The sequence below is a fragment of the Solanum stenotomum genome, chromosome 12 (genome assembly GCF_019186545.1).
Source record: "Solanum stenotomum isolate F172 chromosome 12, ASM1918654v1, whole genome shotgun sequence".
NCBI classification, from domain to species: domain Eukaryota; kingdom Viridiplantae; phylum Streptophyta; class Magnoliopsida; order Solanales; family Solanaceae; genus Solanum; species Solanum stenotomum.
Window position 1 is genome coordinate 37,444,739 of NC_064293.1, and position 16,299 is coordinate 37,461,037.

Below are 16,299 nucleotides of genomic sequence, written 5' to 3' on the forward strand. Positions count from 1 at the left end.
TATTTGTTCTCCACTTAAGTAATTGTTTCATCTAACTTTAATTTAATAAAAAAAATTGAACATAAATTGTAGTGTACTAGTCTTTAATATAATCCTCCCACATAGTACGGATAGTTTCATCACGTTGACTTGCATTTCTCGATCATGTGACCGACAAGACGAACCAACATTGTTACTTTGAGCCATTTGTTGGTCAATATCATCCACAACTATATTGACCAACCTAACTTTCATATCAATTTATTAGAGTAAATGAAGAGATGACCTTTCACTTCATGTTCAAATAGATATAACTATAGTTGTAATAAATACAAAATGGTAGAAGTAANTGTTTATTCAATCTTATTAAATAAACAAAAATTTATAAAATCGCATAGTAAATTATTACAAAGCTATTTGTTCTCCACTTAAATAATTGTTTCATCTAACTTTAATTTTATAAAAAAAATTGAACATAAATTGTAGTGTACCAGTCTTTAATATAATCCTCCCACATAGTACAGATAATTTCCTCACGTTGAATTTGCATTTCTCGATCATGTGACCGAGAAGACGAACCAACATTGTTACTTTGAGTCATTTGTTGGTCAATATCATCCACATCTATATTGACCAACCTAACTTTCATATCAATTTATTAGAGTAAAAATGAAGAAATGATCTTTCACTCCATGTTCAAATAGATATAACTATAGTTGTAATAAATACAAAACGGTAAAAGTAATAAATTAAGTGTTGCAGTAAATGAATAGAACAAATTTATTACTCAACAATCGGTTGGTGTGAGTTAAAGTGACTATATGTTGGTGAGAATAATAAATTTTATGTCGGTGAAAATAATAAATTTTAAAAAGTAATGATATGATTATAAATTTTATTTACATATGAAATAAATGGTTAGTAGATATAAATGTGAGGTTGTTTTAACAAAATATAAACTCGTAGATCAATTTTTTTATTAAAATATCTCAAATCATGATATGAAATTCTCATATAATTTCATATCATGGTTTTTGAAGAATATGAAATTACATCTCATTATATGGAATCATGAGATAAAATTAGCGTAAAATTACATATTCAAATGCTGATTCTATCTCACGACACGATATGGTATAGAATGGCCAAATGCCTACTAAATATTTGTATTTTTCATTATACCAACTAAATTGATTCTAAAGGTCAGAAATCAACAAAAATAAGTGGACCTAGCGGCTAGCTATTGAATCATGACTAAAACTTCGGTACACCGCTTTCCACCATTAGAAGCCTACTCTTCCAGTAAACAAATTTAACCCAGGTACATTTCGCCGTAATAGTTGTACATTCCAGGAATAACAACTAACAACTACCTGACTTGACTCCAATTTCATTGCCTACATGGATCTTCTCCGTTACTCCGCCTCCCGCTTCCCTGCAGCTCATCCTCAACTTCCCTTCCGTACGCCACTTGGCCGGCGGTTCGTCGCCGTTAGGTCTCCCACAGCCGACACTTCTCTGCATATCTTTTTTTTCTTCAGTTATTGAATTCATATATTCGACCTCAATTAGTTTGAGACTGAGACACAAATTGATTGATATATGAGTGTGCTTTTTCTTCTTCCAGGTCGAGTTTGAACCTTCCGTTCGCGGAGCAGAAAGGCAAGTATTATAGCGAGCTCGAAGCCGCTGTTGATGTTGTCGAACGAGCTTGTCGTCTCTGCGTTGATGTAATTTCTCCAGTCATTTTGATTAATTAGCTAATTACTCCTTCACTTCCATTTTATATGACAGTATTTGAGTAGATACAAAATTATTAACAAAGTTATTTTGAAGTAGAATAGTTGAAGGATGTTAAGACTTAAACACAAATTCTGAATTTAATTTGACTTATTTACTGTAGTAGTGATAGTAGAAGAGAATATTGAAGTTATGCAAAGATGATTCTCTCAAAGTTGTATGGAAATGGATTTGTATCAAACGTTTTAGAAGGTATCAAATACAAATTGGGACTGGTAGTGCTCAGTTTTCTGTTGCCTTAATTTGGCAACTACTGTTGGAGCTAATCAACCAAAAATAGTTTGAGTTTCAAAGCTACTTTTTCGTTCCACAGTCTTAGAGAGAGTCTTGAGTTCAATTGAAAGATATGATGAATTTTAGACTAAAGTTCTTGGAATTGGTTACAATGTGGATTCAAAAAGGCATTGCTTACTGCTTTCTGCTATTCAATATGCATGCAGGTTTTCCTATCGTATCAGTAGTTTCATAGCTAATGCACATTGCTAAACTAATACTATCTTGTTCTGAGGTACTTAAAATTAAAGACTTTTGAAACAAGTTGTCTGCACCTCATCTCAAACAAGGCACACTAGTCACTTAGTTTAGGTGAAACTTGCTTTACTTCTATACATCTGACTCATGAAGTGGTTGAGTTTAAATATAAGCATTTCTCCAATAGTCATCTTTTTTCTTATTTTCAGTAGTCCGTATGTCAAGTAGTGCAACCATTTTAGCCACTAAGAATGGTGATCTCTTTATGATTTCTAGGTGAAGAAGTCACTGTTCTCAAGTGATGGTAGGATTCTTGAGAAAAATGACCAGACCCCAGTCACCATTGCAGATTTTGGAGTGCAGGCTTTAGTTAGCTTGGGTAAATTATACTGTATGTTCCTTTTTATTTACTGAATGCAGTTTCAGCTATCTAGTACATCCCCATTACTCAAAAAAAGAAGAAGCAGTGATATTCATGGAAGTAATATGATTAAGTTATGAGTATAATTCTTGAAGAATGATGAAATCAGAATGTAGTTTTTAACAATACTGAAAATTATGGATATGATTTTTTGTGCTTAAAATTTTCTTCTTTGTTTTAAAAAGACAAATTGCCTGATCAAGTTTCTTCTTGGAGCTAAGATGAATTGTTTCTTGACTGGATTACATCCTTATTCTGATAGAGATGAACAGACTTTTTCCCTCCATCCCTCTGGTGGCTGAAGAGGACTCTGCATTCTTGCGTTCAAATAATCTGGTTGGCTCAGTGGTTGATGTTGTAAAGGATAAAGCAACTTTAGGAGATGAAGTAACAGAAGATAATATTTTGAAAGCAATTGACAGAGGGGGAAAGGATGCTTATGTATTTGCGCCTGAGCCAGCCACTTACTGGGTGAGTTTCATGCTGCTTCCAAAGATATTCGCTAAGTTCATGTGATAAGAGATTAAAGTACTCCAAAGGCTTCAAACTAAGGGAAAGTTCCTGAAGGGAACTAGAATTCTTGAATTCATGTTGGGTTTGCTCTTTTCACATTTTGTGTGAAAAACACATTCGTCTAGTTGATGATCATTTGTCCAATTTTATGTTGAATATAAAATTTCCTCGTTCTGGAGAATTCCAAAATTTGATTCTCTTTCTAGAATTTTGGCTAATTTAGAATTGTGTCATTAATATCTCCTGGGAAACATTTCAAAAGGTTATCGAACAGGTTGTGGTAGGTGGGGGGTTGGATGGATGGTAGAATATATGGGAACAGTTTCCTGCCCCTCGGACAACCTTCTTTTCGTTGAAAAGTCTTCCTTTGTACATTGACTTTTACTAGACCAAGGCTAATATTTTAAAGCCCTCCGCACTTCTATCAATATGACATCAGGAAATACTTCCTTGTCTGTCTTTACTCTGTATGATTTTTGTGATTAAAATAAATCAACTTTTATCGTCCATGCCCTGAACAGCTGACAAAAAGGCATGTTTGCAGTTTATACTTGCATAGTTACTTGGGCTGCACTCATAAATTTCCAACCCGTACAGATTCTGGATCCTATTGATGGTACACGAGGGTTTGTTAAAGGTAGTGAGGCTCTCTATGTGGTATGCTTCTCAATCCTTTTCGTTCTGTTTAATGTAATTAGTCTTTTATGTTTGTTTCTTTTTTAGTTTTCCAAATAATTAAAGGAAAAAGCAAGAATGAGAGGAACTGGAAAAGAAAAAGCTATTTTAACATTTTGAAGTTGTTTTCCAGGGAACTGGCCAAAGTAGAGGGGTAATTAGTTTGAAGGGTCACGCCAAACTCACTCTCTTCATCTGCCCGTTTTTCCAATTAATTCCCACTGGGAACTGGGAATGTAGGTTCTCAATGGAAGAGCCATATAGGGCCAAGAGTGATCAATTGAATACCCTTCGTCAGAAAATTACATTATGCATATGTGAATTATATATATTGAAAGAGAAACCTTAGGTTTGGAATTGTACCGGAGATTGTGATGCTGTTAAACTAAAGGCCTCAGTGGTGGCAAAATTAAACTCATTTGTCCTAAACGTCTTTGGTTCTTTCTATTTCGCCTCAATAAAGTGCAGTCATGTTTATTTTGTTTTGATGCAGCTCTTCATTTTCCTTGTAACTTTGCATCTCCTTGATGCTTTTCTAATACAATTTAATTCCTTCACCAAAAAGAGTGCAGTCTGATTCACTTATCATGAAGTAATTAACGTTTCTGCAAATAAGAGAGCTGATAACTAAATTGATGACATCATAAACATTATTACAGTAGGTTTAAGTATTATTACTTGGTTCTATAGGAGTTTTTAGCTGCCTGGATTAGAGTTGTGTCTTTTCACCTTTCCCATGCTTATTTGGCCAAGAATATTGTATCTTTTCAGGTTGGTTTGGCACTTGTAGTTGAAGGAAAGATTGTCTTAGGAGTCATGGGCTGCCCCAATTGGCACGAAGACTGTTCTGATAATTCTATCATTGGGGTCCAAGAAAATCAAAGTTCCAGATCAGGGATCATCATGGTTTCTCATGTGGGTTGTGGAACATGGACAAAGAGGTTGTCAGACATACTAACCAATGAGTCACCTCACACTTGGACCAGATGCTCTGTTGACAGCTGCCAAATGGTGCAGGGGGCACGCGTTACTATTCCTGAAAGTCAAACATGGAAATCTTTACCCTTGTCAGGTTTATTTGATGCAAAAACAGACTCTGAGAACATAGGAGAAGGGAACATACTTCTTCTGTCTGCATGCTGTGGGAGGTGAATTATTCTTCTCAAAAACAAATTTCATATTCTTAACATATGTGAACCTAGATAAAGAAAGGATATGTAGATTTCTGATGTGAAAAGAAAGGATGCTTAGATTTGTGGTGTGAAATCTTTCTTTCCTGCTGTTCGCAGTCGTGGAAGTTTTTACCTCTATAGGGCTCCAATTTGGTTGATGAAATTCAATACAGAGGGGTTGATGATGAAATAAAAAATAAATGGGATACAATGATTTCCTTTGCAAATTGGACCTAGATAAAGATTGGGCTGGGGAAAGGTTGAGGTGATTTTTCAATCAAGAGCATCTTTAATAGAATTTATCAATCAAGAGCATTTTTAATTAGAATCATCGCCTCAAGTGAACTTATAATCCATGGCACTAGGATTTATTTTATTTTATTTTTTTAAATAGAAATTAAAAAAAAATTCCTTAGAAGGCACATAAATAAGTTAACTACTGCAGCCCTTTGCTTGTACATTTCGGCATCTGCTGGATGCAGTATTAATGAAATCTCAATTTACTTGATAAAATAAGTCAATTACTACAAATTTGCTTTAACTTTAATCATCTCGTTGAAGATGATATTTGTTCTTTTATATAGAATTTAAGTTTACTTTCTGAGAAAGAGAAAATGTTGAGCAGTACTGCACTATCATGGATCTTAGACATCAAAATACACTTTGGACTACCTTATTTAGTTGTGCAGTGTACCAAGTGTTGATTAAGCGTTTCTCAGTCCACCAAGATAGAAAGAAAAAATGTGGGTGAAGTCTTCCTTCAAGCTCACAGCCTTATCTTTCCCTATGGTCTTTTTATTTTAATGATCCAGGATCTTTTCATTTGTTCCAGCAAATATTATCTTGCTTTATCTTTTAAGTTGCTTCACTTGTTCTAGGAATGCAAGCTTGCTTTCTCTTCTAAGTAATTGCAGTTGTTCTAGGAATGTCTTTAATATGATGCCCAACAACTCTTTTCTTACAGTAGGCTAAGCTGGTAAAACTTTTTGGTGCCTGTCTTTCTTGAGTTGAATGGCACTCAATAGATACATATTCTGTAAACTGCAGGTCATGGTCTTGTAGTTACTGAGAAAGTATGTTCATTGCGTCTTGATGATGTGCGATTCAGCAACATAAAGTTTTCTGCAGACTTTGTGCATTATTGGAATGTCATTCAGTACCTTAAAAAATTAAAGTTGCTTGTGGTTGCATAACCTCTTATATTGTCTTCATTGTCCCCCTTTTATTTGACTCGAACAAATATAGCATGTGCTGTTGTTAGATCTGAAAGCATACAAATCTGCAGTTCTTCTTAGTTTGTACATATACTAATCCCGCACCATTCTCTTATATATGTTTAGAATTCTACTAGAGTATTTGTCATTTTCCCTTTATCTGTTTAGAATTTGATTAGTCATTGTAACATCACAAACCTCTTCTCCAAATGAAACTAGCTCTATAATAAATTTTGGCGTCCAAGTTGGAATTTGGACTGGCACTCTGTAACAATCGTCAACTTAATGGAGAAGAGGCTTATCATTCACATCCAGAAGAGATTGAATGCTCTATTTTAATACTCTAGGAAACAGAGTGCCCTCAGAACCATTCTTCAAGTGATTATAAAATTCATTTCCCTTTTAGCCTGAACAGCTGAGTTGTAATTACTTTTGTATTGTCTTCTTTCTTCTTCTTTTGAGGGCTGCAATCAAAGTACTATTTCAATTTTCATGATGGTTTTTGCACATTTGTTTTATTTCAATTTTTGTTTCTAAATTTACAGTTTGTGCAAATATCTGATGGTGGCTTCTGGTAGAGCATCGGTTTACATTCAGGGGAAGAAGGCGACATCTATTATCAAGGTGATAGTATATTCTCGAGAAATTATAAAATTAGTAGAGCAGTATGATGCTCATATCTGTTGAATGTAGGTCTGGGACCACGCTGTTGGAATCATATGTGTCCATGAAGCTGGAGGGAAGGTATGCATTTCTCTGTTGGTTTCTTTTTTGACATACCTTATATATCTCTACTTGCCCGCCAACAGTTTCCATCTTACAGCCAGTCCTAAGAGAAGTCGGTGCTGCTGATATATCATTTATTTATTACACAAACAGTTGTCAACTATATTGCATGTAATAAACATGCTTTTCATTTTTCTCTTTAATAAAACAAATCAAGTCATGTAAAGTACACCCTCTGGTATTGCAGATTCGAAGATATAGCTTTTATCTTTTCCTTTTTAGTCTGGATATAGTAATTTGAAGGCTTATCATCACTGCTTTAAAGGAATTTTTTTTAAAATGAGAACTGGTCAAATTCTGGAGGTTGACTCTCTTGCTTGACTGATTCATGCTTTGATTGGCTTGCCTTGAAAAATTATATTATCTGAAGCATTGAGTGAGGGTCCTAAATAGTGATTCATGGAACTTAAAATTCCATGTTAGAAGACACAAACTTTATTTACTTATGAAGAATAACAAAGTGACAAGAGGCTCGTTTTATAGGTTTATTTCTTGTTACTTTAAATTCTTAAACTTTCTCGTATGTTTAACAAAAAATCAACCCATATTTGATTTGAAAGATCTGGGACACTGCAAGAGATAGCAGCAACGGGAGGAGAATGTGTTATCCTACATTACACCACCTACTGCTTTCCACTTATCTGCTTACTGAAAAGTTGTTCACAACTTCATATCCAGGCATTTATATTTCCTGACGGCTGACACTAAGCAAATGCATGAAGCAAAAGATCTTCTTTCCCCTACTCAATGCAGTATTCACTGGCATCAATTTTCTTTCTTCTTATGTTCGATCTACATAATTGTTCTGCATATGACATTGTCCACTTGGACCCAACGCAGAGGCCCACCTTTTAAGAAGTTTTGTCTTTGATTCTACTCCTGGTTATGACTGACTTTATCCTATGTTCTACAACTTATGCGCTATAGTAATTGCATGTGCATGATTCATTCATAAAAGATAAGCAAGACTAGATTGCTCAATTTCCTGGTTATTTACTATGCACCTTACTTGTCAGGTGACTGACTGGGAAGGAAGTTCACTTGATTTTGCAGCAGATCAAACTGAACGGAGACTCATCTTTCCTTCAGGCGGTGTTCTTGTAACTAATGGGAGCTTACATAGCAAGATTATTGGAATGATCTCTTCAAATTCATCAGTTCTTTGACATTCTTTTTGGCATTATTGTGACAAATCAATAATCAGATACTAATGAAGATTTCCGCCAATTCATCAATTGTTAATGATACTTGCATTCTTTTGACGAATCACAGCATATAGCAGTATACATATCAATGTCTCTCCGTTTTCTTCCTCCTCGTAGTCATCAGTATCTCTCTGCTGTTTCTCATCAATACTTGTATCTTTCCTCTTGCGGTCTCTATGGACAGATAATATACTGAAATGGTGTGGAGATGATTCATGACTGCAGAATGTATAGCTTATAAATCTATGTTCTTTTTGTTTCTTCCCTTCGCAAAGTAGTCCGATGAAGTGAGGATATTTCTCTTTTCATCTGTACTGCAGTCAGAATCTATAATCATCCAAGTAGTTTCATTTTCAGTGAAGAACTTTAACAAGTCTTTAATGTTCCAGGCGAAATTTCGCCATTCCAAGTTGAAACTTGTCGAGCTGTGTCAATTCTCCAGTCATTCATTATTAACCTTTTAGCCGTGTTATTTTTAAATTTGATTTTAATCTTCCACCGTTTTCTAATTGGACAAAAGGAAACCCCACACACATAAATTCCTAATCAAAACCAATGTTGGAAAACAGTGAATTTGGAACTTGATGTCCCACTTTTCTTAGGATTAGGATTGAAATCACAAGTATATATGCCTACGAAGTCTAAAAAATAACGACAATTCACATCTCTTTTCTCTTGACGTCAAAGCTTCATATATACTCCCTCCCCTTCTCTCGATGGATAAATTAATGCAACTGTTTGGTTTCAGCGAAAGGACGATACCATAAGTGGAAGGCTGTGATTGCTGCAAAAAGGTTCAACTACCACGATCCCTGCATCAACAAGTTACAAAAGGCAAGCAACAAGTCAACTTTTTTTGTGTAGGTAGGTCAAGAGAAATCGAAATTTCAGGTCACAAAAGAACACCTTAAAACTTTTTTATGAGTGTGTTTTCTTTTCTTTTCCCTTTTGGATATTATGTAGAATTACCACTTCAGAATAATAAGGGATTATTTCTGTTTTATTCAATCCGTCTTCAAATCAAGATGTTATTAATTCAATCAAAATATAAGTTCTTTTTTTTTTTTGGTTTCAAGATTAATCTCACTCAACTCTACGTCAATTTTTATTTTTCCTGTGATCAATCATACGAAACGCGATATTCGATCATAAAGTTTTTTCCTCACCCAGAGACAGAAATTGGTGAACTAGGAGGTGCATAGATATTATCGTAGTATATGCAATGTTGTCTTCCTTAAGATACCGACTTCATATTGTATTTTGTCCAGCAATTCATAACAATGAGTTGTGAGATTTGCAAGTTATTTTGGATATGGAAACTTGCTAAAGGGCATAGATTTGAATTTCAAGGTCTTACAAAACTGAAAACCTCCCCTTTGTAGCTATGCCAAGTAACAGTCGTTGGACATTGAGAATGTTAACACTAATTTGTATTATCAAATACCAAGAACATAATCTCTCATAACAACCAACTACCTAGATCAACACGAGTGATACTCTTTTTCCAGCCAAAGCTACAGATCTCGAATTGCATCAGACCGTGAGTCTACTACCTCTTTGCTTCCTAGCTAGGTATTTCCTTCTCTTTTATCTACTACAACGCATATGTGGGACAAAACAGAATTGTGAAACATGATGTTGGGACAGAAACAACTTACAAGGTTCGTTCTGTATCTTAAAATGGTTGCTCAACATCCATATCTGACGTGTCATTCACCATTAATCTTTGCCTGCATCCTCCACATTTTTCTTGCGAGCCTCAACAGCAGGTTTTTCAAAATCCTTCACGAAATAAAATGTTTAACGACTTCAAATAGCATTTTGTCAACCTTATTTCTCACCCTGCAGGTCCTTATATAAAGGATGCATTTCCATATTTGTAAGGTACAAGCTAATTAAAACATGGCATCATGATTTAAATACTTGTTTATATGTTATAATAATATCTTCTTACTGGGTTAGGATTTCCCTATCGAGAAAGATAACCAACAGTATTTGCTCTATAGTTACTTGATTCTTTTGTCCATCAAAAGAATCAACGTTAAACAGCTTTTCCCCCAAAACTTATGTTGTTCACAATATAATTGAAAAATACATTGGTGGATTCCTAGCAGAAGCAAAGAAAAAAAAAATCACCAGGAGATTTTTTTCTTATCTTACTTGAGCCTTGGAGGAAAGAGTTACTTGGTACATGTGTTGGTGGAATAATCTAGGTGTGTACAAGCTGGCCAGACACCATCTCATTAAAAAGAAAAACACTGTGAAGGTACCAGACAATGGTAACATAATATACTAACCAGTTCAGATACATATCCACTGGTCCTTTCACCTTGAGGCTCATAATTTTGAGCTTCACTTCAGCTCACTCTTTTGATCCTTCGGTTTTTCATTTTTATCTGGATGCTCTGCAAATTTGATTACTATGACATTGACTAAAGAAAATCTGAACAAAATACTTGCATGACACAATTACTCCGCTACAAATAGACAATTACAACTTGAAAGAGAAGGACATAAACTAAGAGTGAAGAACATTACCAGCAGCTATCACCAGTGAGGACTCATGAAGCAGTTCTTGGTCCAGTTGTTTGGAACTAATGCACTGCAGTTGACAGCAACTAGTCAGCAACCATGTATACACGTTAATGTGTGTATACACGTCAATACATATTCTCAAAAGAGTTTCAAGCCAGAGTGACACTAAAAGAAAGAGGAGCTAGAAGAGAGCGAGGTTGCCAAAGCGGAAGAGAGACATGAAATCATGGTAATTTTGGCAACCTTGTAACCTACTTGAGACCTTTTTTATCTAGCCAAGAAATACTCGGGGGCCGCGGCGTATGGTTCAAACCTTGGTGTTTGGTGGACAATGGACTTGCCCCTCTACTCTTCTACACTTTTTTTTTTTTTTTTNGGGGTTCCCAACTTATGACTTTTTTTATATGACAAGGAAAACCCGCAGCCGCTATCCTTTGGGTGCGCACAGGGTAAAACTCCCGCTCCTATGCAATAGCTCGCAAACCACATAGGAGAGGTAACCCGCACTAGGCAAACCCGGTGCGACGAGCTCGACCCAGAAGGCAAACCCCTTGCTTTTGCTGGCAAGGGGTTTCGAACTTGAGACCTCCAACATGGAAGTCCCAAGCCCAAACCACTGGGCCACCCCGAAGGGTTACTCTTCTACACTTAAATACTAGGCTTTTGTCTGCCGTGGATTCAAACTCCTTATGTGCAACTAATCCACACATTTCGATACTGCGCTCTTACCACTAGACCAAGAGCGAGAAGTGCATACAACCTTATTGATCACTAGGGATATGTTTACACATGGTCTGAGCAAACCAGTCATCCTTTGGCGACTGCAAAAGAAGGAAGCTTACATACTCCAGAGGTTTAAACTTCTAATAATATGCAAACATTGACATAGAAGTATTTATGCTTCATAGTTTTATAACTAACGAATGTAGAGTACTGGTGAGTTTATCGAGAAGATAGCATTAGCATGAGGTTCTTTTTATATTTTTACAGATCAGAGTAACACCTAATTATAATTGTGCTTCCTGACGGGGAAAATGGTACGCTTAATCATAGCAATTAAATCAGTAGCTTTGTCAGATCTGAGAAAATGGGCACTGAAATATCTAGGGAACTTTTGATAATTGAAAAGTGATGAATATTACGGATTTTAGTTAAATTGACTTTTGAACCAAGGCTATAATCATTATGATCATCAAGATAAAGTGTTAATACCTCTATTGATAAAGGTAACCAGAGCATCAATCTCAAACACTGGAAGTTTACTATGTCGTCTCAACCTTCAATAGTTCCAATTACCAGAAATCATTGCAGGAACATTGACCATCTGCAAAATGATGAAACCTGTATGCATCCCGTACAATAATGGCTCGATCTGCAACCTTCGACACACACTTTATCCAATTGTGGCAGTCATTGCAGACGCGAAGATTCTTCATCACTCGTATGGGAATCATTTCAGGCAAGCTTAGAAGTCCAAATGCAATAGCTAACTTTTCACTGTGAATATAAGCAGTTGGATCTTTTTGTCCTAACTCCAGATCATTCCAAAGACTATTATTGTCTTGAACATAACCAATCATAACTACCCGTTTATTTAGTTCCTCCACAAAGTCATAGATATGATTTGCTAGTGGATGGAGTCTATCCCCAACAAAAAATGCATGGATAGTGTTTTTAACTTCAATCCAGCTACGACCTGGTTCTTTTTTAACACCTCTATCTTTCATCAGTAGCCTTGTCTGGTTCCGAGAGTCCCATCTTCCAAGAACTGCATATAGGTTTGATAATAAAACATAAGTTGCTGAGTCTTGAGGCTCCAATTCTAAGAGGCGGTGACCTGTCTCTTCCCCTATTTCAATGTTCTTGTGAACTATGCAAGCACTTAGGAGGGTCCTCCAAACCATTGCATCAGGTTCTACTGGCATCGTCTCCACAAACTTCATTGCACGCTGCAAATGGCCAGCTCGTCCTAAAATGTCTACAACAGATGCATAATGTTCTAGTTTTGGCATTAAACCATAATCCTTACTCATTGAATTGAAATAGCAAAGCCCCTTATCCACTAAACCCACATGGCTACACGCTGATAAAACACCCAAATAAGTGACATGGTTTGGCTTCACACCAAGATGTCTCATCTCCTCAAACAGTTCTATAGCTTCATTGCCACATCCATGTTGAGAATAGCCTGTTATCATGGCATTCCATGAAACATCATTTTTATTTTGCATTTCAAGGAACTCTTTCCTGGCATCCACAAGGCTTCCGCACTTCGCATACAATGTGATCAGGATATTGGAAGCTTCTGTTTCGGCATTATAACCAGTCTTTATTATTCTAGCATGAATCTGCTTCCCCTGTTTAATATTAGTGGTATTAGCAGCGGCACTAACAGCAGATCCATATGTGAACATGTTAGCCTCCACTCCATCTCCGTGCAATCTAGAAAATACTTTTAATGCTTCTTCACAAAATCCACTTTGGGCGAATCCTGATACCAAGCCATTCCACGAAATAATATCTTTTGTATCAATTTTGTCAAATGCCGCATATGCATCTTGTATTTTGCCGCATCTCGCATAAAGAAAAATCAACGCATTGCCTATTGAATGATCTAATGAGTAGCCTGACATCACTGACTGTGCATGGATTTGTCTCCCTTGATAGAGTGCTTGAATGCCGGCACATGCGCTGATTGCACTTGCAAATCCTATGTTATCAGATCGAATACCATGGTCTTGCATTTTTCTAAAAAGTTTAAGAGCTTCAACAAAGAAGTCATGCTGAGCATATCCAGCTATCATAGATGTCCAAGATACAACATCTTCCTCATTCAGACGCCAAAAGATTTTCTCTGCTGCATCCAATTTTTCATGCTTTGCATACATATCTATAAGCACACTACACACATAAACATTCTGCCAAAAGCCAGTTTTCAATACTTGGCTATGTATTTGTTCTCCAAGATACAGAGCGCCAACAGATGTACAAGTTCTCAATATACTGGGGTATGTGTATTGATTAGGTTGTAGCCCTTTAAACTGCATCAGTGAAAAGATTTTGAATGATTCATCCAAATCACCCATCTGCCCATAACCCACGAGCATCACATTCCAAAGAACAATGTTTTCCATCTGGCTTCCGAGGAAAAAATTATGGGCTGTTTCAATGTCAGAGCACTTAACATAAAGGTCAAGTAAAGAACCTTCAATAATGCTATCTGAGCATAGACCTGCCTTTGTTGCATAAGAATGCAGTTGTCTTCCCTTCTGAAGAGCTACTAATGATGCACAAGCACCCAAGAGGCTCGCAATTGTAACACAGTCAGGTTTTAATGAACTTAACTGCATTTTCTCGAATAACTGTAGAGCCCTATCACTGAATCCTTTCAAAGAGAGACCAGAGATTAGGGAATTATAGGTTACTCCATCCTTATGCGGCATTTCAACAAATACTTTTTCTGCCAATGTTAAGTATCCACAGCGAGAATACAATGTAACAAGGGCATTACAAACAAAAACATTAGATAAAAATCCCCACTTATAGATGCTAGAATGGAGCTGTCCCCCCAAATTAAATGCTTCTATCTTTGTGGATGCACTTATAACACTCGAGAAAACATATGGAGTCGGAATAACTCCAAATGTACGCATATCCTTATATAGGAGAATAGCATCCTCTTCTCGGTTGTTCTTACAAAAACCAGATAACATGGCAACCCAAGACGAACTATCCCTTACCAGCATATCCTCAAAGACTAGCTTAGCAGAATCTACAAATCCATTTTTAGAATACAAATCAATCAAACGGTTAGAAACAATGAGCTGCAAGCCAAGCCCATAGCGTGTAACCAAAGCATGAATCTGTTCAACACCCCGGAAACGAAATGCAGCCTTGTTATCACTGCAAGCTTGCAGAACTTCAGAAAATGTGCACTCATCTGGTTTAACATCTTCTCTTATCATTTGGGAAAACAAATTGAAAACTTCATCATTTCTTTTTATCCGTGAAAAACCAGACAGTAATTTATTCCAGCAAGACACATTTCTAATTCCTATTGGCAAATTATCAAATATTTGCAATGCACTCGATAAATCTCCACCAGCAACATAAATATCAAGAAACCTAGCACCAATCCTATAGTCATCGCCAAATCCCAATGTCAACAACTTCCCTTGTAGTTTCTTGGCATCTACAATTGACCCTTCACTCAAGCAACAATCTAGTAGGCTTAGATAATAAGTATGATCAAAATACCCATTATCTTTCACTACCCGCTGATGAACAATAGATGGATAATATTCATTTTCTTCATCTGAACAATCATCAAGAACCAGTGAATTTATACTTGCACAACTAGTAAAACTACAGTTCTTCAATCTAATTGGTTTACCATATTGAAAACTCCAAATTTCCTGCAAATTAGAAAAGAAAAGAAAAATATTTGGGAACCGAAAAAGTAGCTAACTTGACACAACAAAACAAAAAAATGTTAAAGAAAGAATTTTTCTTTAAAGGTTTTACCTTGCGAAGACAATCGGAAGACTTGAAAAAGGATTGAATAATTTTCATCATCTATTTTGCTCTATTCTGGGTTTCCACTAAATTCATCTTTTGTAAACCTAGTTGAGCTCCAATTTGTTTTCTCCTCTTCTTTGTGGTATCTGAGCAAGGTTTTAAACAACATTTTTTTTTCTTCAACAATTTAGAAGATAGAACAATCCTTAATCGAAATACACCTTCAAATTACTAACTAACTTTTAAAAAATAATATCAAGTTGTAAGTTCAAGCTCAAGCAACAGTTGAAGAAACAAATAGCAGGCAATGTAATCTGAAAACCCTCATTATTTGCGAGTTATAAATCCACAAAGAAAAGACACTTCGAAAAAAATTGAAATATTTTCTACTACATATTATGGGTTAGAAAATGTATTTTCTGTATTTAAAACTTCAGTTAAAAACTTTTCTTTTTCCTAATAGATGAGTATATAAAATGTTGAGTAAATTTTAGGTTTAGCAAACATAAAAAGTTATATTTGTATTTTTATAGTTTGTATAATTGTGCTCCATAACAAATTTTATATATGCTACTCCCACTGTCCCAATTTATGTGATTTACTTTCCTTTTTAGTCAGTTCCAAAAAGAATGACAAGTTTCCATATTAAGTAACAATTTAACTATAAAATGTCTATTTTACGCTTAATGAAATGATTTACAGTCATACAAATTTATATCATTCATTTTGGACCATGAGTTTTAAAAGTCTTCATTTCTTTCTTAAACTCCGTATCGAGTCAAACTACCTCAAATAAAATGGGACAGAGGAAGTATTAAGCATCATATTTGTATAAATCGCTGGCAGACCTCTCATTTGTATAAAAGCGCAACGATTGTATATGTATATCAGTTAGATAATTGTATATGTATCAATGATTGTGTTTGTATATCTGCATAAAATTTGAACTTGTATACAATTGAATAGAAAATAAAACATTTGTATGTCAAATCTCTCTCTTTTGCTTTATA

At 35.6% G+C, this 16,299-nt stretch overlaps 2 protein-coding genes across 9 annotated transcripts; one reads left to right on the forward strand and one right to left on the reverse strand.

The window, feature by feature from the left end:
* Positions 1-1,280: 1,280 nt before the first annotated feature.
* LOC125846514 (putative PAP-specific phosphatase, mitochondrial) lies at positions 1,281-8,342 on the forward strand. Of its 2 annotated transcripts, none has more exons than XM_049525968.1 (9): positions 1,281-1,475; positions 1,607-1,709; positions 2,527-2,629; positions 2,934-3,142; positions 3,782-3,841; positions 4,631-5,007; positions 6,791-6,869; positions 6,939-6,989; positions 8,048-8,342. In XM_049525968.1, the coding sequence occupies exons 1-9, from the start codon at positions 1,381-1,383 to the stop codon at positions 8,195-8,197; spliced, it is 1,227 nt and encodes a 408-aa protein (XP_049381925.1). In that variant the 5' UTR covers positions 1,281-1,380; the 3' UTR covers positions 8,198-8,342. The 2 variants fall into 2 exon arrangements, with proteins under 2 accessions (XP_049381925.1, XP_049381926.1); XM_049525969.1 differs by lacking the exon at positions 8,048-8,342 and adding an exon at positions 7,710-7,900.
* A 1,884-nt stretch (positions 8,343-10,226) lies between these two features.
* LOC125846511 (pentatricopeptide repeat-containing protein At4g13650) lies at positions 10,227-15,587 on the reverse strand. Of its 7 annotated transcripts, none has more exons than XM_049525960.1 (4): positions 15,296-15,587; positions 12,068-15,186; positions 10,775-10,838; positions 10,227-10,632 (listed from the first exon to the last, which is right to left on the reverse strand). In XM_049525960.1, the coding sequence occupies exons 1-3, from the start codon at positions 15,344-15,346 to the stop codon at positions 10,784-10,786; spliced, it is 3,225 nt and encodes a 1,074-aa protein (XP_049381917.1). In that variant the 5' UTR covers positions 15,347-15,587; the 3' UTR covers positions 10,227-10,632; positions 10,775-10,783. The 7 variants fall into 7 exon arrangements, with proteins under 7 accessions (XP_049381917.1, XP_049381918.1, XP_049381916.1 ...); XM_049525959.1 differs by having other exon boundaries at positions 10,231-10,641; positions 15,296-15,586; XM_049525964.1 differs by having other exon boundaries at positions 10,231-10,632; positions 11,984-15,186; positions 15,296-15,585.
* Positions 15,588-16,299: the final 712 nt, after the last annotated feature.